Below are 24,119 nucleotides of genomic sequence, written 5' to 3' on the forward strand. Positions count from 1 at the left end.
GAGATCTGGGGTCTTATAGAGTACTTGTCACTGCCTATTGCTGTCACAAGGCATGTTTACATGCCTTGTGACAGCAATAAAAGTGATCGTTTTTTTTTTTTGTTTGTTTTTTTTGTAAAGAAACTGTGTAAAAATAAAATGATAAAAAAATTAAAAGGGCCCCTGTGCTTTTGCACAAAGGCGAATGCACGCGATGGTCCCACATATGCATAAACATGTGAGTTTTTGCCACCAATGTCTGAGCGAGAGCAATAATTCTAGCACCAAACCTCCTGTATAACTCTCCACTGGTAACCTGTAAAAGGCTTTTAAAGCATTGCCTATGGAGATTTTGAAATGCCGTAGTTTGGCTCCATTCCGCGAGCATGCGCAACTTCAATATGTGATATGTTTTTTTTTTTTACTCGGGGTAACACCGTCTTTTATATTTTATCAAAAGAATGGGTTTTGTATTGTGTTCGTGTGCATTAAAATTAAAGTATATATATATATTTTCTTTTAAATGTGCGTTCAAAAAAACAGTGCACTAATACCGTGTGACTAAAAATTTGCAAAACCCACCGTTTTATTCTCTAGGGCATGCATGTCAAACACAAGGCCCGCAGGCCGAATTTGGCCCACCAGGCCTTGCCATGTGGCCCTCGCAGCCAGTTTTTGCAAAGAAGCTTTTGGGGGGTTGGGGGTGCACACTGTACATAGCGCACCCCCAAACCCTGCACTCTGTAGACAGCACACCCCTGAACTCTGTACATAGCATACCCCAGATACAACTGGCCCCTTGAGGGAACCAATACTGCTGATGCGGCCTGCAATTTAATGGAGTTTAGCACCCCTGTTCTGGGGCCTCTGCTAAAATATATATATACACACACACACAGTATCTCACAAAAGTGAGTACACCCTTACATTTTTTGTAAATATTTTATTATACCTTTTCATGTGACAACACTGAAGAAATGACACTTTGCTACAATGTAAAGTAGTGAGTGTACAGCTTGTATAACAGTGTAAATTTGCTGTCCTCTCAAAATAACTCAACACACAGCAATTAATCTCTAAACCGCTGGCAACAAAAGTGAGTACACCCCTAAGTGAAAATGTTAAAATTGGGCCCAATTAGCCATTTTCCCACCCTGGTGTCATGTGACTCGTTAGTGTTACAAGGTCTCAGGTGTGAATGGGGAGCAGGTGTGTTAAATTTGGTGTTATCGCTCTCACTCTCTCATACTGGTCACTGGAAGTTCAACATGGCACCTCATGGCAAGGAACTCTGAGGATCTGAAAAAAAGAATTCTTGCTCTAAATAAAGATTGCCAAGACCCTGAAACTGAGCTGCAGCATGGTGGCCAAGACTGTACAGCGGTTTTAACAGGAGTATGTGCTCAGCATCATATGCAGAGGTTGTCTTTGGGAAATAGACGTATGAGTGCTGCCAGCATTGCTGCAGAGGTTGAAGGGGTAGGGGGGTCAGCCTGTCAGTGCTCAGACCATACGCAACACACTGTATCAAATTGGTCTGCATGGCTGTTGTCCCAGAAGTTTGCTGAAGACAAGCAGACTAAGGACATGGATTACTGGAACCATGTCCTGTGGTCTGATGAGACCAAGATAAACTTATTTGGTTCAGATGGTGTCAAGCGTGTGTGGCAGCAACCAGGTGAGGAGTACAAAGACAAGTGTATCTTGCCTACAGTTAAGCATGGTGGTGGGAGTGTCATAGTCTGGGGCTCCATGAGTGCTACTGGCACTGGGGAGCTACATTTCATTGAGGGAACCATCAATGCCAACATGTACTGTGACATACTGAAGCAGAGCATGATCCCCTCCCTTCAGAGACTGGGCCGCAGGGCAGTATTCCAACATAACGATCCTAAACACACCTCCAAGACGACCACTGCCTTGCTAATGAAGCTGAGTATAAAGGTGATGGACTGGCCAAGCATGTCTCCAGACCTAAACCCTATTGAGCATCTGTGGGGCATCCTCAAATGGAAGGTGGAGGAGTGCAAGGTCTCTAACTTCCACCAGCTACATGATGTCATCATGGAGGAGTGGAAGAGGACCAGTCCAACCTGTGAAGCTCTGGTGAACTCCATACCCAAGAGGGTTAAGACAGTGCTGGAAATATGGTGGCCACACAATATTGACACTTTGGGCTCAATTTGGAAATTTTTACTTAGGGGTGACTTTTTTTTTTTTAGGGGTTCACTTTTGTTGCCAGCGGTTTAGACATTAATGGCTGTGTGTTGAGTTATTTTGAGGGGACAGCAAATTTACACTGTTATACAAGCTGTAGTCTCTCTACTTTACATTGTAGCAAAGTGTCATTTCTTCAGTGTTGTCACATGAAAAGATATTTACAAAAATGTGAGGGGTGTACTCACTTTTGTGAGATCGTGTGTGTATGTATGTATGTATGTATATGTATATGTATATATATATATATATATATATATATATATATATATATATATATATATATATATATATATATATATATATATACCGTATTTATCGGCGTATAACACGCACCCCAATTTAGGAGGGAATTTTAAGGAAAAAAAACTTTTAGGAGGGAAGTTGAAGGGAAAAAAACTTACATTTAAATGCCCATCATTGCAGCCTTCTCAGTGCAGCCTTGCCCCAGTGCAGCCTTGTCAGTGCAGCCATGTCAGTGCAGCCATGTCAGTGCAGCCTTCCCCAGTGCAGCCTTGTCAGTGCAGACTTCCCCAGTGCAGCCTTGTCGGTGCAGACTTCCCCAGTGCAGCCTTGTCGGTGCAGACTTCCCCAGTGCAGCCTTCCCCAGTGCAGCCTTCCCCAGTGCAGCCTTCCCCAGTGCAGCCTTGTCAGTGCAGCCTTGTCAGTGCAGACTTCCCCAGTGCAGCCTTGTCAGTGCAGTCTTCCCCAGTGCAGCCTTCCCCAGTGCAGCCTTGTCAGTGCAGTCTTCCCCAGTGCAGCCTTCCCCCATTGCAGCCGTCGATCCCCTGTCCCTGCCATATTGGGCTTCAAAATCGCCGACCGCGATTTGAAAATGGCGCCGAAATACACAGAGCCGGTCCTCGGCTCTTTCCGGCGGCTCTCGTTCATTTTTGGCTCCACTCGTAGTCCCGAGCGGAGCTATCCGAACCTAGCCGAGTAGGTTCAGATAGCTCCGCTCGGGACTACGAGTGGAGCCGAAAATGAACGAGAGCCGCCGGAAAGAGCCGAGGACCGGCTCTGTGTATTTCGGCGCCGGCGGCGCCATTTTCAAATCGCGGTCGGCGATTTTGAAGTTTTGACACCACAGGATCGCAGGGGATCGGCGTATAACACGCACCTGCGACTTTCCCCTGATTTTAAGGGGAAAAAAGTGCGTGTTATACGCCGATAAATACGGTATGTATATATATATATATATATATATATATATATATATATATATATATATATATATATATATATATATATATATTATATATTAATGTATGTTTGGGGGTTCTAAGTCATTTTCTAGCAAAAAAAGGTGATGTAAACAAAAAGTGTCAGAAAAAACCTGGTCTTTGAGTGGCTATAGAGTCCATCGATCAGCAAGCCTGTCTTGAAGCACTTTTGTCTTGGGTTCAGATTCCACCATACAAATGTAAACTTAGCACTTTACAGACCATTTCATGTTGTGTTTTTTTGTTTTTGTTTTATTTACACAAAAGTTTTGACAGTAAGATCCTGCATAGATGATTGGTAACTTTGTTATGACTGTGCATGTACCTTTACCAGTCAGCTTTCATTATTTTTTCCAGTTTTGGTTGGAAAGTAGAAAGAAGTATCGGCCTGTCATAGGAACAGAGAGTGCTCTCACATAAATAATTTTCTTGGTACATGTTGATATTATAAAAATGTTTATCTTCTGTACATTACAATGAACATTGTGTATCAGCAATGTAATGGTAGTTCTCCACTTTTTTTTGTTTCACATGAAAGCTTGCTTGTCATCTGGTTATAATAATGTAGTTTGTACATGACTGTATCTCACATGTGTTCTGGAGCTTCCCCTTCCCCCTTACAAAGCCACTTGAATGGATTTTGAGGATCCCTCATTGGAGAGACAGCAGAGACCATGACACAAGGCCGCAGGCTGTTTGCAGTTTACGTTTTTCTGACTTTTCAATAACGACGCCATTCCCTGATCAAAGTGTACACATCCTGTGTGGGTAGCATGTACATTCATGGAAACATTAGGCAAGGGAATATCTTATTGAAAATTAAAGCTCATGTCCCTGCCAAAACCTCTACAATTTAAAGGCCGTTATTAATAGCTGCAATGTATGACTTCACCCTAAAAATAACCGCTAGATTGCAAAGTAATTTTCCCACTGGCACCCAATCTGGTGAAAGGAATGTTTTGGCAACGAGATCTCTCTGCTGTCTTTGGAAAACATGTTTTCTTTTTTGGAAAATGATCATGTGAACTGGTCAAAAGGGCAACCTCCAAGCTGCACTACGCTCTGTAATAATAGCCATAGGCATACCTAATGTTTTTAGCTCTCTGGCTTGTATCACTTTATATGTGAACCTCAGAACGCAATTTTTTTGTGTTTAAAATTATTAGAGAAAATATTTAATAGTGGATTTAGTTGTGTATTATATGAATGAAGCGCTCATACTTCTTGGCAATATAAAAGCAATAAATGTGAAACTGGATGGCAGGATTGTCAGGTTGGTTGATTTCCACCAAATTACATAAATGTATTCTACAAATGCAAGTCTGCTGCTGAATGTAAATCACACTAGATGTACTTTACTAGGGAGATATGGTTATGTTTAACTAGTTTTATCGGCAGAGCCTTTTTTTTTTTTTTTTTTTTTCTTGGATGCCAAAATGCAATTTTTAAACTCAAAAATGTACTTAAAACCATATTACATTATATGCTTTATAAAAGTAACATACCCATAGAAAAAAAACATGGCAGCTGCATTTTATGTCACACTTTTAGTGCAACTGTTTTATCAAATCTATTTTTTCAGCAAAAAAAAAAAGAATTATTTTAGCGCGCACAAGCACACAAAAAATTCCAAATTATTTGTACATTCACAAAGACTGGGACAAGTAAATTGGTACTAAATATGTAAAGATATAAAATTGCACGTGGCCATGACATTTTAATGCACAGTTTTCCATAGGGGAGGCTTTAAAAAAAATACAGCTCAACAGTTTTGAGTTAGCTGTAAATAACGGTCCTGAAACGATTCCTCTTACTATGATGTGTGTGTGGCGATACCAAATATGTGTTGCACAATTGTCGTCTTTGTACCTGTGTGCACCACGTGAGTGTGTCTGAGGGTGGGGTGGCTTTTTTTTTTTTTTTAAATATGTTTTCATTTTATAAACCCTTTAAAAAAAAAAAAAAATCACTATACTTTATAGCTTTCACAAGAGGGCTGACAAACCTACTATGTGATATGACATAAAGAGTGAATATGCCCTTTACAGATGTCTCCTCAGACTACTGAGTTAGTTGGTGTTAGGTAAGAAGTCTACTTTAAGAGAAACTTGTGCAGAGATCATTATTTGAACTGTTTGCCAACCTCTTGTTTTGAAAATTTTTAAATCTAGTTGCCTGGGTATCATCCTGATCTAATTGCTCCAGTCATTTTAGTCACTGACCCAGAACATGTATGCAGACAGTAAACCGCAGTCAAACTGGAATTCATATTCTGCATGCTTGTTCCGAGTATTTTAATTGCATACATATTCAAGCCAATGGCTGTCATACAACTGAAATTTTTTGGAAAGACCTCCAACAGTTAATGTACACACTTCTCTAGATTATTATTCCATGCACAAGTGAAACCTTTAGGCCAGGTATGTATCGATACTAAGGGGTTTATTTATAATGGAGAGTGGATATTGAAATCCACCATACCCTGCAGTTACACATGCCATGGCCCCTATTTTAAGTCTCATTCATAGTATGCAGGCTATAGTATGGAGCCTGTGATGCCCCATGGACTTCTCTTTGCTTAACCTATAACCAAAGGTAGAAATTATATTTATTATCATGATGATTATTATTATTTTGGATTGAGGATAATGAGTTAGAATCCCTGTTGGGTTTTATTCATGCCTGTGTCACTGCTAGGGGGAATCAAACCTCTATTTGTTATAATCACCATTATCCCTAGGACTGGACTTGCTACCTCAACAGAAATAGGAAATGTTTCAATGGAGATACTGACCATGGTCAACGAGAATAGATACTGTGTTGTGTATATGGGAGGACAAGTGAGAAGGAAGTCTCTTGAATGGCAAAGAGAAAAAAACTGTTGGATTTTAGCCATTCCCTACTCTAGCCAAAATGGGAAAAAATTTCTTTAGATGTACTTAAACAAAGCAGTCAACAAAGAGGCAACTAACACAGGAAACTACAAGCGCTAAATAATGGTGTCACTCCCTGAGGCTGTGTAATATGGAGGGGTTTGAGTGAAACTGGGAACTTAATGTTTAGAATGGCTAAACATAATTACATATCTTTGAATGGTTAAGTCTGTATTTACCTGTATGGTTGGAGTTCTGCTATAAAACACATCAAATGTTCATTACATTTTTGTTTTGTGTTACAGACGGTTGATATTGAGAAACTGTTAGGTACATCCATTAATATTTGCACAGAAAATGGTCAGCTGAAAGCCAAATACCTGTATGCAGAATCTTCATCAATGTCTTCAGCTGCTGGAGATATAATAGTAGGAAGTACCCATGGTAAGTCATCTATCAAACAAACAAAACTACATTTTCTAAAGAAAATGACTGCCAAGCTAGTGCTATACAGTTCTTTGTATTTTACTAGTGAATATGATAGAAACAGATGTCTGACTTGATATTTAGCACTTTAATTGATTTGCCAGGCTATTGCACCTGAAGGCTTAGGTGGGGATGTGACAGCAGGCTCGCAAGAGAAATTGAATGTTGTATCACAATTTGTTTTATCTTGGTTTGCATCCAGGCATATTGATAGGTTTTTGTATTTAAAAGAATGTCTTCAGGAAGTTTCTGCCACACAAAAATAAACTTGTTCTGGAAGTAGATTTGAGTTTTGATTAAATAATATGAGATCTTATATAGTATGATCTTATGAATAATATGAGATAGTGGAAAAAACATTATTTTAGTGAGTCCAGAGGTATCGTTTAAGACCATTAGCCTTTAGGGATGACAAATAGATGCTTGTAGTTTTCCGTACAGAGCTCCTGACAGAGATCGATGCCCTACTGTAATGCACCCCTGAAACTAACCACCTCTGTAGCCCCAACCCTGACACTAGCTCTCCCTGTAACCCCAGCCATGACGCAAAATCTCTCCCTACAACACCTACCCTCACATTAACTCTCCCTGCAACCTCAACCCTCACATTAAAGTGGTTGTAATACATGAAGGTAAGAAACCTGTGTGCAGCAGCCCCCCTAAAACTTACCTGAGCCCCCTCTCGATCCAGCGATGTCCACAAGAGCCTTGCCTTTCTGGGGACTCGCACTCCTGATTGGCTTTTGGCAGCAGTGGGAGCCAATGGCTCCCGCTGCTGTCAATCACAGCCAGTGAGCCAATCGGGAGGGGGTGGGGTGGGGCTGAGCCACGGCTCTGTGTGAGAATTGACACACAGAACCACAAGTCAGGAGCACGCCTGCTTGAGTGCCAGAGCAAGCTGCTTGCTGTGAGGGCACCTGGCAGGGGGGAGGAGCCAGGAGTGCTGGTGTGGGACACGGGAAGAGGTGGATCCGGGCTGCTCTGCAAAAGTATTGCACAGAGCAGGTAAGTATAACATGTTTTGTTTAAGAAAAAAAATGCTTTAATATCACTTGAACTCTCCTTGTAACCTTCACACATACCCTCCTTGTGGCCAAAACCCTCACACTAACCCTCCCTGTGACTCCAACCCTCACACTAACCCTCCCTGTGACTCCAACCCTCACACTAACCCTCCCTGTGACTCCAACCCTCACACTAACCCTCCCTGTGACTCCAACCCTCGCACTAACCCTCCCTGTGACTCCAACCCTCGCACTAACCCTCCCTGTGACTCCAACCCTCGCACTAACCCTCCCTGTGACTCCAACCCACTAACCTACCCTAACTTATTTGCATTCCAAACTCTCCTGCATTAGGTTCTTCTGTATGGAAGAAAAGCCCATCCTGCTAAAATGTACTGTTCTAAATGCTGGAATCTATAGTTTTGTGAAAAGACAAAGTGCTATACTTAAACATCTGCCCCCAAAAATGAATATATTTCAAGGCACACACTTGATTATATGGTAGAGACTCAGTTTGGCCCATTGAAGGGTTAAAATGGAAACCATTACTGAATACATTAAACCCATTACATCCAAATCAAATTCAAACATTGCTCTGTAAATCCTTTATAATCATTTTACAAACACGTCAGAAGAAAGAAGCAACACTTGACTTTTTGGCAATAGCTATATGTCCCATGTTGCAGTGTTCAAAATAGCTTTTTCTTTCAGTGTACTAGAATAATGAGTTCACTCTGGTGCTTACCAACATCCCTTATATAGTATGAAATTGCATGGAAAATCCCCCCTGTGGGACTTTAAAGGCACAAATAGCACCTAATTTTTGTTTTAAAAAATGTACATATCAGTCTTTATTTGGTACACTTCATTAAAATTGTACAAGAAAAGGGTTTTTATATACAATTTTAGTGGAGTATAGTAAATAAAGACTGATATGTATAAAATGTTAACAATATGTGCTATTTGTGCCCTTTTAAAGTCCCATTTCCATGCCGTTTTTCTTTCCGTGTACAGGTCATTGTGAGAGCAAACCAGAGCAACACAAAAGCATCTTAAATTCTAGTTTGTCTCTGAAATAATTCAGGAATTGACTTGTTTATAAGTCTGGCATCAGAATACCTTAGTGGAAGCAGGTGTGTGGAATTTTTGTTTATAAAAAACTACATGTCCAAGGGACTAAATCTGGGTCCCAATCTACTTGTCTTTCGTGACAATCTACTTGTCCCGATAAAAAAAATATATATATTCCCAGGATGGAAAATATGAAGGGTTGATGTTTATTAGGCAGAGGTGCTTTTAGGAATGTCTGGGGCTTTTGAAAAGGAAAGGGGCTTTATGGTGACTTAAAGCAGAACTCCGGGCAAAAACCTTTGTTTCATAGTTTTAATGCTGCTTTCCTACCTTTGTAGAATATGTAGTCCGTCTTCTAAATTGCCTCTGTAGTTTTTGAGAAACAGCCTGTGCATTTTTTAAATAATGGGGTTGATTCCCTTTGGTTTCCTGTTTGCAATAACGCAGGCTGCTATGCCTTACCTTCCACTGGTCTTGTCATGTCCCTCATCTAGTTTAGTTCAGCCAACACTTCCTGCTTGCTGCAGTGGGTGGACCAGCAAGTCTAAGAGACCCGGTCTGGACCTCCCCACAGAAGCAGTTTTCCTCTCCTGAGTTAAAGCTGACAAGTTCCCTCAAACTATTTAACCCCATACATGCTGGACAACCACACAGGCAGGCAGGGGCTACAGATCTTACTTGTGACATTAGGAAGGCACTGTGACAACCCAGACATCAATGATTGGCATTAACTATGCCGATCACCAGAGACACACGCACGGAGAGATAGTTTTATGGTCTTTCTGTATAAGCAGAGGAGAACGGGAAGGAGCTGAGCCAGTGGCTAACAGTTAACCCCTCAACTGCCAGACACATTTACCTTGTACTACTTGAAGCACCCGCTTATTAAAGCGGAGCTCCACCCAAAAGGGGAAGTTCCGCTTTAAGCATTCCTCCCCCCTTACTATGTCATGTCCCTTTTGACATGCCTTTTTTTTTTCGGGGGGGTACCTAATTTTGATAGGTACCTACTCACTTTCGCTCAGGCCGCTTAGGCGATCCGAGCGGAAGTTCTTCTCTTCCCCCTCCCTCTCCACAATCTTCTGGGACACATCACAGGTCCCAGAAGATTTCCTAACCATTGAGGAGGCACGGTGCGCACCCGGCTGTGAAGCCAAAGGCTTCTTTGTCCGCTGAAAGCGCCAGCAGGTCGATTGGGTGTCCCGGTTGGGATGGGGGGAAACTACGTCCCCTCCTACTGATGCGGCCAATTAGTCGCTTGGATTGCGTTTACAAGAGCACTGACCGTCGGCTATAAACCCCACTGCTTGCCTACAGCAGGGCTAAATGTAAAAAAACCTTCTTGCCCAGCACCTGGAAATGCATGTCTCGGCATTGGGTGATAGGGATTGAACATCCATGTGAAGGTAAAGGCTAATATAATTTACATTTAGCCTGGCTTCCATTGCTATGTTAACCTAAAGAAAATATTTGCTATAAGGCCCAGCTCTAGCAAAAACTTTTTATTTTTTTTACCACCTCAATACGGTGCATTTACACCCCCTTACTGCTACATATGTTTTGGTAAAAATAACCCAAATTAGTGTATATTATTTGGTCTTTGTGAAAGTTATAGAGTCTAAAAACTGTGGTTCCAGCCACTGAAAATTGATCACATCTGATAAGGCCTTCACTACATCAGATGAATCTCATTTCTTGAGGCCCTAAGAAGTTAGGAAAGTACAACTACCCCCCAAATGACCCCTTTTTAAAAAGTAGACATTCCAAGGTATTAAGTAAGTAGCATGGTGAGTTTTTTTAAGTTGTAGTTTTTTCCCACAATTCTTTGCAAAATGAAGATGTTGTGTGTTTGTTTATGTTTTTTTTTTTGTTTTTTTACAAAATTGTCATATTATCAGGTTATTTCTCACACACAGCATATGCATACAACAAATTACACCCCAAAATACATTCTGCTACTCCTCCTGAGCATGGCGATACCACATGCGTGAGACTTTTACACAGCCTGGCCACATACAAAGGCCCAACATTGAAGTAGCACTTTCAGGTGTTCTACGAGCATAAATGACACATCTCATTTCTCAACCACCTATTACACTTTTGAAGGCCCTGGAGCACCAGGACAATGGAATTACCCACAAAATGACCCTGTTTTGGAAAGCAAACACCCCAACGTTTAATCTATGAGGCATTATGAGTCTTTTGAATGGTTCATTTTTTTCCAGAAGTTTTTGGAAAATGTGGGAAAAAAATGAAAATGCATTTTTTTTTTACACAAAGTTGTGAATTTATAAGATATTTCTAACACATAGCATGTATATAGTAAAAATGACACCCAAAAATACATATTGCTACTCTTGCCGAGTATGGCGATACCACATGTGTGAGCCTTTTACACAGCCCGGCAACATACAGAGGCCCAACATTGAAGTAGTACCTTCAGGCGTTCTAGGAGCATAAATTACACATCTCAGTTCATTTCTACCTATCACACCTTTGAAGGTCCTTGAGCACCAGGACAGTGGAATTACCCACAAAATGACCCCATTTTGGAAAGCAAACCCCCCAACGTATATTCTATTAGGCATGGGCTGCAGATAGGTACTCGGGTACTCTGATGGGCTGCAGATAGGTACTCGGGTACTCTGATGGGCTGCAGATAGGTACTCGGGTACTCTGATGGACTGCAGATAGGTACTTGGGTACTCTGATGGGCTACAGATAGGTACTCGGGTACTCTGATGGGCTGCAGACAGGTACTCGGGTACTCTGATGGGCTGCAGACAGGTACTCGGGTACTCTGATGGGCTGCAGACAGGTACTCGGGTACTCTGATGGGCTGCAGACAGGTACTCGGGTACTCTGATGGGCTGCAGACAGGTACTCGGGTACTCTGATGGGCTGCAGACAGGTACTCGGGTACTCTGATGGGCTGCAGACAGGTACTCGGGTACTCTGATGGGCTGCAGACAGGTACTCGGGTACTCTGATGGGCTGCAGACAGGTACTCGGGTACTCTGATGGGCTGCAGACAGGTACTCGGGTACTCTGATGGGCTGCAGACAGGTACTCGGGTACTCTGATGGGCTGCAGACAGGTACTCGGGTACTCTGATGGGCTGCAGACAGGTACTCGGGTACTCTGATGGGCTGCAGACAGGTACTCGGGTACTCTGATGGGCTGCAGACAGGTACTCGGGTACTCTGATGGGCTGCAGACAGGTACTCGGGTACTCTGATGGGCTGCAGACAGGTACTCGGGTACTCTGATAGGCTGGTGACAGGTACTCGGGTACCTTCATCACGGCCGATCACGTGGTAAACAGCCATGCCCAAGGCTGTTCACCCCCCCTCGGTGGCGAGAGGTGTCTCTGTGACACGCTGCCACCGAAGGTATGGGGATGCGCACACGATCGCACGCATTCCCTGTTTAAATGGACGGACATCATATGACGCCCACCCAGAACGAGAGCCGCGCCGCCTGGCCATCAAATGACGGCTAGCGGGCGGCAAGCGGTTAATAGTGTTTGAAAGAGTGGAGGGCTTTTATTAAGCTGGTTGTAAACCTCAGGCATGAAATATAAACAAAGCATATTCCTCTATAGTGTGTTTTTGTTTCAATGCAGAGCACAAACTGTAACTGTAATTTTTTGTCTACTCTCTGTATGAGTTTTCCTGACACCAAGTGGTAAAAAGGTGACAGGAGATAGGACCTCCAGCACACAGCCTGTGATTGATGACTTCAGACCTCCAATTGGCTCTCAGCTCTCCTCACTGAGCTCTGTAGCGTTTAAATTCAACTTTTGGCTTTTCTGACAGCTCAGACAGGTTGTATAAATTTTGAACTTTGGACAGATGTAGATAAGAGAAGACTGCAGATAAGCAGAGATAAAACAAATTCTCCTACTTAAGTTGTACCCGTATATCACCTGAGGCCAGCCACTTCACTGGGTATATGTAAGGGTTTACAACCACTTTATTGTGTGCATCTCCATTTGGTAGCTTTCCTCTCACTTTCTGTCTGAGTGGCAGTGTGGTCACAACATAGATGAGATGGAAAATTTCTCCTACAAAGACACAAACATCAATAAGAATACCCTTCATTGTAGAGTGGAGGAAAATAAGAACATCTGTCATGATTTGATATGCTGTCTGTATGCCAGTGGAGAAGGTTTCCTCTTATACTCTTCCCTTGTAAAAGTCTTGTCACCTGGACTGGAAGTGAGGGGAAATCTTCCCAGTGGTTGCAGCAGTAAAAACTTGACAGCGGTTTTCATCATTCTTGGCTTTAGCTATGATATAACTCCAGCCTTTCTTCTTCAAAATAACAGCATTGTGCATGTAAATGAATCTCAACCCAGCTGTCAGTTTGTGTGCAACTTACCTCCTTTAGCTGTATACAGCAGGTTTCTGTGTCTGTGATGTCACTCCTCCTGGGTGAAATTCAAAGTTCTCTGATTTCCTGTTTCTTTCCTTTGCCAGTCCTGATACTACATCTCCCATGATCCTTTGAACCTCTGTAGCTTCAGGGCGGGCTATGGGAGTCATTTGTATCAGTTCTGATAGTAGATGTGGGGGGGTCTTAGGGTTACTGTGGGTGTTTCTGGGCCTTCATGTGGGTGGAGAAAGGTGTAAAGTGTCATACCTCCTCCTGTGTCATTCCTGTCTTGCAGCATGCAAAAGAATAATGGCTTCCTGCAAGACTACTAAGGAAGGGCTATGGGAGGTTATTATTAAGGGGTTTCTTTCATATTCAAATTAACCGCTTCACAGAGAGCAGGGCTGTGGGGGAGGGGGGGGGGGGATCTGAGGAATGGATCTCTGGGAGTGTGGGATTTGAAGGGTGGTCCACCTAGTTCACACTGGTCGGCATATTTAATTGGGCAGGATTGAATTCTAATTGTGATCCATTCAATCCTGCCCAGCAGCAGCACAGCTAGATTTTGGTACTTTTGGAGGTTTGGACTCTTTCTGTAGGTGTGACTGGGCAGGATTGAATGATATTTGGGATGTATTCAATCCCACCCACCATCAGAGCAGTGAAGGAATTTACATCATTTGCAGAGTCTGAAAGACTCTAGCTGCTGCAGGATATACAGAGTGTCACATGACACAAAGTCACACCTAAACGCAGAATATCAGGGGATCTGCAGACAACAGAGCAACATAGTACAGAGCTATGATATATTTTTTGGATTGATCATTCCACTCAGTTCTAGTAAAAATGAAGTTGGAATTCGGCTTTAAAAAAATGAGTTTACATCACATTGAGTAATCAGTAGACCGTGTGAGGCTAGAATGAGGACAGCTGACTCTTTAAAATGTGATTGATATCTTTGTCACATTGCTTCACTACCAAGCATGTCACTGTCCTGGAACAAGCATGCAGATGATAAATTAAACAAGTGCAGAAGTATTCTGACTTTCATAATGTCAGGTATCCATTAAATATTGAATATCCGAATGATGGCCTGATACCCTAAACATTTTAAATACACCTTAGTAGTAGCAGTTCCCGTATTTCTGTTTGCATTTCCCATTCAGCAAATGTACGCAAATGTATGCTCTGTACAGATATGCACCCCTTTAATGATCCTCCTTGATTTCTTAGGATTTCAAGGTCCTGGAACACTGAATAATTGGATACAGATACAACATAAATATAGATTTGAATTCAACATTCTACTTTGGCTAAGATTCAGTTTTACGCCTCATGTTCACAGGACATTATAAAAACGGTGGTAGCGTTAGCTGTAGAAAGCTGTAGCTGTAGAATGAGTTTTGCAGCATTTTTTAGCTTTTTTTCAGCAAAGCTATACTCTGATAAACGCAGAATAGCCGCGCTTTTCAGCGGTTTTAAGCTTTTATCAGAGTTATGCCCTGTACACACTGTCGGACATTGATCAGACATACCGACAACAAAATCCATGAATTTTTTTCTGACGGTTGTTGGCTCAAACTTGTCTTGCATACACACGATCACGCAAAGTTGTCGGAAAATCCGATCGTTCTGAACGCGGTGACGTAAAACACGTACGTCTGGACTATAAACGGGGCAGTAGCCAATAGCTTTTGTCTCTTAATTTATTCTGAGCATGCGTGGCACTTTGTGCGTCGGATTTGTGTACACACGATCGGAATTTCCGACAACGGATTTTGTTGTTGGAAAATTTTATAGCAAGCTCTCAAACTTTGTGTGTTGGAAATTACGATGGAAAATGTGTGATGGAGCCTACACACGGTCGGAATTTCTGACAACAAGGTCCTATCACATTTTCCGACAGAAAATCCGATCGTGTGTACAGGGCATTAGTGTTTTTACAGCTGTAAAACTCCTCTTAGAAACCCTCTAGTTCCTGTTTTTTTTTTTTTTTTTTTCCAGACAGAAAACAGCCCTGCCAAAAAACGCTGATAACAGCCTACAGTGCCTTGCAAAAGTATTCACCCCCTTGGCATGTTTCATGTTTTGTTGCCTCACAACCTGAAATTAACATGGATTGTTTGAGGATTTGCATCATTTAATTTATAGAACATGCCCACAACTTTGGAGATGTTGTTTTGTTTTTTGTTTTTTTTATTGTGAAGCAAACAACAAATAGGACATAATAACAGAAAAAGTCAATGTGCTTAACTATTCACCCCCCTAAAGTCAATAATTTGTAGAGCCACCTTTTGCGGCTATCACAGCTCCAAGTTGCTTTGGATAAGTCTCTATGAGCTTGCCACATCCTACCTCTGGGATTTTTGCCCATTCCTCCTTGCAAAACTGCTCCAGCTCCTTCAAGTTGGATGGTTTGCGCTTGTGAACAGCAATCTTTAACCACTTCAAGACCGCCGCACGACGATGTACGTCCTAAGTTTGAACGGGGATATCGTTGTTATGGCAGCAGCTAGCGGCGGCCAGCTTTCAGATAAAAGTGGTCCCTGTGGCGGATTCGCCGCGAGATCACTTTTATCGGTGGCGGCAGAGGGCCCACCGCGATCCGGTGCCCTCCGCCGCTTACCGGAGCCGTCGGTAGCGGCGGAGGCAATCGCGTCCTATCCTGTGGTGTGTCTGGAGACAAGTGAGGCCAAGATGGCGCTCACTCGTCTCCAATACACTGCTGGGTGGAAGCGACGTCAATACGTCACTTCCGTCCACGCCTCTTAAAGGCACATTTTTTTCAAATGTCATTTTTCTAAATGGCTTTTTTTTAAATTTTTATTGCATTTTAGTGTAAATATGAGATCTGAGGTCTTTTTGACCCCAGATCTCATATTTAAGAGGTCCTGTCATGCTTTTTTCTATTACAAGGGATGTTTACATTCCTTGTAATAGGAATAAAAGTGACACCATTTTTTTTTTTTTTTTTAAACAGTGTAAAAATAAATAAAATATTGCAAAATAAATAATAAAAATAAAAAAAAAATTTTAAAACCCCCTGTCCCGACGAGCTCGCGCGCAGAAGCGAACGCATACGCGAGTAGTGCCCGCATATGAAAACGGTGGTCAAACCACACATGTGAGGTATCGCCGCGACCGGTAGAGCGAGAGCAATAATTCTAGCCCTAGACCTCCTCTGTACCGCAAAATATGCAACCTGTAGAATTTTTTTAAACGTTGCCTATGGAGATTTTTGAGGGTAAAAGTTTGACGCCATTCCACGAGCGGGCGCAATTTTCAAGCATGACATGTTGGGTATCAATTTACTTGGCGTAACATTATATTTCACAGTATAAAAAAAAATTGGGCTAACTTTACTGTTGTCTTATTTTTTTTTTATTCAAAAAAGTTAATTTTTTCCAAAAAAAAGTGCGCTTTTAAGACCGCTGCGCAAATACAGTGCAAAAAAAAGTATTGCAATGACCACCATTTTATTCTCTAGGGTGTTAGAAGAAAAACCATATATAATATTTGGGGGTTCTAAGTAATTTTCTAGCAGAAAAACCTGTTTTAAACATGTAAACACCTAAAATCCAAAACGAGGCTGGTCCTTAAGTGGTTAAGCCTGACCACAGATTTTCTATTGGATTGAGGTCTGGGCTTTGACTAGGCCATTCCAACACATTTACATGTTTCCCCTTAAACCACTCAAGTGTTGCTTTAGCAGTGTATTTGAAAGTAATGGCTTTCTTCTGGCCACTCTGCCATAGAGCCCAACTCTATGGATTGTACGGCTTATTGTTGTCCTATGTACACATACTCCAGTCTCTACTGTGGAACTCTGCAGCTCCTCCAGGGTCACCTTTGGTCTCTGTGCTGCCTCTCTGAATAATGTTCTCCTTGCCCGGTCCGTGAGTTTTGGTGTGCTTCCGTCGCTTGGCAGGTTTGCTGTTGTTCAATGTTCTTTCCATTTGGTGATGATAGATTTGATGGTGCTCCTAGGGATCATCAAAGATTTGGATTTTTTTTTATAACTTAACCCTGACTTGTACGTCTCAACAACATTGTCCCTTACTTGTTTGGAGAGTTCCTTGGTCTTCATGGCAGTGTTTGGTTAGTGGTGCCTCTTGCTTAGGTGTTGCAGCCTCTGGGGCCTTTCAAAAAGGTGTGTATATGTAATGACAGATCATGTGAAACTTAGATTGCACACAGGTGGACATCATTTCACTAATTATGTGACATCTGAAGGTAATTGGTTGCACCAGAGCTTTTTATGGGCTTCATAACAAAGGGGGTGAATACATACGCACATGCCAATTATCAGTTTTTTTATTTCTGAAAAATAGTTTTATGTATATATTTTTCTAATTTTACTTCACCAACTTAGACTATTGTGTTCTGATCCATCACATATAATTCAGATTAAAAAAACATTGAACTAAATTTAAAGGCTGCAATGTAACAAAATAGGTAAAAAGCCAAGGGGGTGAATACTTTTGCAAGACACTGTATGTGTGCATGGACACATAGGATAACATGCTGGGGAGTTTATTGGCTGCACGAAAAAACACCTCAAGCCAAAAACAGCAGCTGTAAAAATGTCCTGTGTGCATGAGGTCTTAAAGTTGCATGCTAACTTCTAATGTAGTTTTTCTGTATTATGAAAGCTTTATCAATCTAACTTTTCTCCACTCAGAAGTGTTATTTCAAATTATAGTGCATTACTAAACATATTAACATTCCTTCCTCTGAACAAGGTGTTCCTAGCTTTTTTTTTTTTTTTTTTTTTTTTTTTTTTACTGTTTTTTCCGAAAACTGTTATGACAGGTCCCATTTTAAGCAGGATACTACGGTACAGTGACTCAGTTCAAGGCAGGAATGACTTATTTATGCTTGGCTCGCAATCATTGTGTGCTTTCAAGGGGACATGTACCCATATATCATTGTAATGTGATAGTTTTTATGTGTTTGCCTCTGATTCTTATTAAAGGACTCCACATGCTGTATCTAGAATGGAAATGCATCGTAGCACTATAGAAAAAGAACAACCTTTTATACATGCTTTAATGAGAACATGAAGCAAAAGCTTCCCCATTTCCTGTAGTACTTGATTTAGATTTTTCAGTTATAACATGGGCTGGGTGACACCGAAGTTATAGCAGGCACTGCTTAGTATCAGCTGTTGCAGGGCTGGAAAAAACAAAATTGATATCCAAATAAATATATATTTTCCAAATTTTAACACTGTAATCTATAATACAGATTTTCATTTAGATAAATATAGTGCATTCATAAAGTGTTCAGATCCCCATTCACCATTTTAATTTTGCTATTTTGCAGCCTGATACTACAGTTGTTGTTTAAATTCATATTTTTTTTCTCATTAATCTACACTCCGTACCCCATAATGACGAAGGAAAAACAGGATTTTAGAAATGTCTGTATTTATTTAAAAAAAGAAAACAAATATCACATTGCAATAAGTGTTCAAACCCTTTGCAACAATGCTTGGAATTTAGCTCAAGTGCCTCCCATTTCTCTTGATCATTGCTGAAATGTTTCTTCACCTTGATTGGAGTCCACCTGTGGTAAATTGATTGGACATGATTTGGAAAGGTACACATCACTCTATAAAAGACCTCACAGCTAATGGTGCATACTGTATCAGAAGAAAAGCCCTGAGGTCAAAAAGAAGTGCCTGCAGAGCTCCTTAATTCTTAAAAGGAAGAAGTTTGGCACAACCAGGACTCTTCCAAGAGCAGGTCGCCTGGCCAAAATGAGCAGTCGGGGAGAGAATTGCCTTAGTATGGGAGATGACCAAGAACCCAAGCTTTTTGCAAACTCCAAATGGGATTGTATCTGTTTTGCACTGAGGAGAGGCTTCCATCTAGCCACTATGTCATAAAGCCCAGATTGGTGAAGTGATGGTTATCCTTCTAGAATTATGTCCCATCTCCACACAGGATCTCATCGGGTTCTTGGTCACCTGTCTTACTAAGGCCCTTCTCCTCCGATTGCTCAGTGTGGCCGGGCACCAGCTCTTGAAAGAGTCCCAGTTGGGCCAAACCTCTTCCATTTGAGAATTATGGAGGCCACTGTGCTCTTGGGAACAGCTTCAGTGCAGCAGGATTTTTTTTTTTTTTTTGTAGCCTTTCCCAACTTACTCCCACTTTAAACAAGCTGCTAGAGGGCTTCAGCACCAATTAAAGCTTTAGTAACACCGAAGATAAAATCTGGATGGCTGCACGTGTTTCAAACTTGTAGCAGTGCTTTGTCCAAAGGGTATTATGATTAACAGTGATTTATAAAATATATACTCACCTTGCAATATTGATACTTTATTATGTATGACCGTAATTACAGTGTACGTGATTCACAGTGGTATTTGCATTCACTCAATAGTATTGACACTTTGTTTTACAATTGTTGCTATATTTAATCAGTTATCACTAGGGATGGGCCGAACACCCCCCCCCCCCACCCCCCCGTTCGGTTCGCACCAGAACATGCGAACAGGCAAAAAAAGTCTATGGGACACGAACATGGAAAATCAAAAGTGCTCATTTTAAAGGCTTATATGCATGGTTTTGTCTTTAAAAAGTGTTTGGGGACCCGGGTCCTGCCCCAGGGGACATGTATCAATGCAAAAAAAAAGTTTTAAAAACGTCCGTTTTTTCGGGAGCAGTGATTTTAATAATGCTTAAAGTGAAACAATAAAAGTGTAATATTCCTTTAAATTTCGTACCTGGGGGTGTCTATAGTATGCCTGTAAAGTGGCGCATGTTTCCCGTGTTTAGAACAGCCATTTTTAAAACTTTTTTTTTTTTGCATTGATACATGTCCCCACTTTTTATGACAATAACTTGCATATTAACCTTTAAAATTAGCACTTTTGATTCCTCCCATAGACTTTTAAAGGGTGTTCCGCGGCTTTCGAATTTGCCGCGAACACCCCAAATTGTTCGCTATTCGGCGAATGGGCGAACAGCCAATGTTTGAGTCGAACATGAGTTCGACCCAAACATAAAGCCCATCCCTAGTTAACACTAAGCCCAGCACTATTGTTAAACTATTTATTTGCACCATTTGTGTTAGCAGCTGTTTATCTTCACTGTAGAGCAATTCATATCTTTTTTTAATATTCTATTTTAGGGTTTGATTACTACCCCCCACTCGCAATTTCTGCTGCTGCGACAGGAGCAGTGTGAGGAGGAGATGGGGGGGTGGGGTAACCAACTGCTATATATTTGGATCTGAACGTGATCGTGTGTTAATGCCTGTGTACAGAGGGGAGGAGGAAGCAAAGTCTGCACCACCTCCTGGCTCTCCCGTCCTCCCTGCTGCTATCTGTAGTAAAGCACCTGATTGTACAGGGGTTGGGAGAATTATTTTTTTTTTCCCTTTTCCCGTAGCAGATACACTGGTCCAGACTATGTAGCGTACAGCAAAACAGCAGTCTGTACTAAGATGTGTAGAGTGCAGTGGTCTAGGTTGTTTAACACGCAGCACAAAGTACAGAACACAGTGGTCCAGAGTGGGTGGTGTGCAACATGCCATACAGAATGCAATGGTTCAGAGAAGGGAATTAATAGCACTGCATAGAGAGTGGAATAGTCACCCCTAATAGAAAGCCCTTTTATATTGGTGGTCAGTGTAGAATCTCCCTATTACAATGGTGGTCAAACAAACTCAGGAAATGATCGTAACTATTTGCTTCTCTCCTATTCTCACGTCCTTGTGTTATTTTAATTTTTTTTTAAATGACATTGGAACAGTCAAGAGCCACAAGTCTTAAGTGAGATGCACATGAACTGTTAGCACTTTTCCTTCATAAGGGCTGTCCAATACCCTGTTGTCAAGGACACAGTATAAAATGTATTGTGTTCACGGCAATGTGGTAACATGTAGTGCTTATGGCAGAAGGCTTCACATATTGTGCCTAGTACATACAGGCCAAGTGTTGGGAGATATCGGCCAGCTCAATAAAATCCGGCTGTCATTCGGCCTGTGTGTATCTGAGTCGGTCCGACAGAAGCCAGCCAAGGATGCTGGATAACCAGCAGCCGACCGGCTCCCGATCAGCGCACTCAGCCATTGGCTGATCGGAGTGTTCTGGCTGGGGAGCCGTACCCCTGTCAGAGCACAACAGCTCGGCGGGGGAGATCGCTGTACTAACGTCGGACAGTTAGTACAGTGGCTCCGAGCCGGAGCGGTCAGGTTTTTTTTTCGTTCAATCCACTGGGTTGAATGAAAAAAAAAACTGTTAGTGTGTACGAGGCTTTAGATGAAAATGCACAGGCCATGGATTATTGCAGTGAATTTTTAGCACAGGACCAGTGATTAGGTAAATAAACACTGTCTATGTAACCAAAGTCCCACCATCACTCTGCAAAAACGAATGATTTTTATGCACCAGAGGCAGCACTGGCAATTTAGAAACCAGGGGGAAGGACATGCTATATAGGCTTATGAATCAGCAGTGAGCATGCTGATAGCCACACCCCCTGCAACATCTTCTCATCTCACTTTTAAGCTACTTTCACACTGGGGCGTTAGGGGCGTCGGCGGTCAAGTGCTTAACCGTCGTTTTAGTGGCGCTATTCGGCCACTAGCGGGGGGCTTTTAACCCCCACTAGCGGCCGAAAAAGGGTTAAAACCTTCCGGCGCTGCCCATTGATTTCAGTGGGCAGGGGTGCTTTAGGAGCGGTGTGTAGATCGCTCCTACAGCGCTGCAAAGATGCTGCTTGCAGGACTTTTTTACCTTCCTGCAAGCGCACTGCTCCAGTGTGAAAGCACTTCGGTTTTCACACTGGAGTGAGAGGAGAGGCGCTATGCAGGCGCTACTTTTAGCGCTATAGTGCCTGTAAAGTGCCTCAGTGTGAAAGCAGTCTAAGTCTTAGCAGCTCACATGAGAGTGAACAACTGTGCTCTATATTCAGGAGCAGTGCAGCATCGTTGCGCCACGTCACAGGAAGCTACATTTGGTGAACTTGACTGGCAGGATCAAGAAATATTTATGGGACATTTTCAGGAGGACTTTGAGAAAACTGTAGGAAGTTGCATTGATAATGAAGTGCTGCAGCACCTGTTTTTTAAAGGGAGGCTATAGTTCTACTTCTAAATGTTCTGTGCCCACTTTGCAAAGCGTGACAAAAAACCATTTTAACACTTTATGGTATGTGCGTGCATCATAAACATGCATTGCTGCATTTTCATAGCTACAAAATTCTTATGCCCTGTGCACACGGTCAAATTTTCCAACAGAAAAAGTGCAATTGGATTGTGTTGTCGGAAATTCCGATCGTGTGTGGCCTCCATTGGACTTTTTCCGTCGGAATTTCCGACACACAGTTTGAGAGCAGGCTATAACGTTTTCCGACAACAAAATCCGATCGGTTAAATTCCGATCGTGTGTACACAAATCCGATGCACAACGTGCCACGCATGCTCAGAATAAATTAAGAGACGAAAGCTATTGGTTACTGCCCCGTTTATAGTCCCGACGTCGTGTTTTACGTCACCGCGTTCAGAACGATCGGATTTTCTGACAACTTTGTGCGACCGTGTGTATGCAAGACAGGTTTGAGCCAACATCCATTGGAAAAAATCCATGGATTTTGTTGTCGGAATGTCCGATCAATGTCCGATCGTGTGTACAGGGCATTACACTTTATTATAAATTTGGAAGCCTCAAGGGATCCGGTTTTATTTTTATTGCTGCTGTTCCTGTTTTCCATTGTTTTCAGATATTTTTTTCCTTTGTTTGTAAGCCATTTCCTTCCACCCACAAACAACCCTCGATAATCCTGCAGCAGTGAGCATAGGAGTTTATTCCATAGCTTTCCTTTTTTCTACATTAGACTAAAAGGAATACATGCCATGGAATTACATAATAGAAACCCTCCTTGGGGAGGAGAGAAAAGATTCTGGACAGATTGTGTTTTCTAGTTATCCAGCTGTGTGCAGTCAGCAGCTGTGTAGCCATACTAGATAATGACCTTAGGAGGAGATTGTGTGGTGGGCTCACCCTGCAGGTAGAATCAAAGACCAAATCTAGTTGAACGCATCTAGATGGCTCTTAAGCTGGCCATACATTATAATATTTTCTTAATAAATGTTGTTTAGATTTACTGTGTAGTGCAGGGCCCTGCCTGATTGCATAGAAATTGAAAGTGTTTAGGTTTGACCCAATATTATATGGTTTTGGTAAATCTAAAGGAAAATTGTATAATGTATGGCCAGCCTTAGATTTATCAGTTAGGACTTAAACATATCTTAAATCTTTACTCATACCTAATATAAAGAAGGTTTATCCCAATGTTTTCATCTGTGTCACAAACGTGAGAAAGGGGGTGCCTTACCCTGAAGAGGAAGGACACGAGAGAGGAGAGCTTCAGGTGCTTTTCCCTTCTTGACACCAGTTGTCTCATAGGGGTAAAATGTACCTGTTTAAAGCGGGGTTCCACCCAAATTTTGAACAATATCTGTATGTATTCTCTTCCTTGCCTAGATGCTGACATGCCGTTTAAAAAAATTTAAATCGCCGTAATTACCTTTTATATTTCTATTCTTCTTTGCACTTCCTGGTTCTCCTCCCGTGGGAGTAGGCGTGTCTCTAGCCTCTCCCAGACTCCTGGGAGCTAGTCTCAGGCTTCCCAGGATGCCACTGAGCATGTGCGGGAACGAGCAGTGAATGCTGGGAGCACAGCATTCACCACATCCAGGAAATAAATGCTTGTGGGCTTCAAATGCCCACAATGAAGATGGAAACCGCCTGCAGTGAATAATATAAGTTATTCTTTCTGACGAAATCTGACACAGGCGGACATATTACACACAATATGTGAGTATGTAATGCTGAGAAGAAAAGTTTGTGAATGAACTAAAAAAAAAAAAAACGATAG

General features: G+C 41.9%; 1 protein-coding gene across 1 annotated transcript in view; it reads left to right on the plus strand.

Annotated features, from left to right (window-relative positions):
- The window catches only part of FAM185A (family with sequence similarity 185 member A), an 85,058-nt gene that overhangs the window by 42,417 nt on the left and 18,522 nt on the right, over positions 1-24,119 (plus strand). The window contains exon 4 of the mRNA XM_073619600.1: positions 6,598-6,736. Within this exon, the coding sequence (XP_073475701.1) occupies positions 6,598-6,736 (139 nt within the window). The remainder of the gene's footprint in view (positions 1-6,597; positions 6,737-24,119) is intronic.

This window comes from Aquarana catesbeiana, linkage group LG03 (genome assembly GCF_042186555.1).
Source record: "Aquarana catesbeiana isolate 2022-GZ linkage group LG03, ASM4218655v1, whole genome shotgun sequence".
NCBI classification, from domain to species: Eukaryota; Metazoa; Chordata; class Amphibia; order Anura; family Ranidae; genus Aquarana; species Aquarana catesbeiana.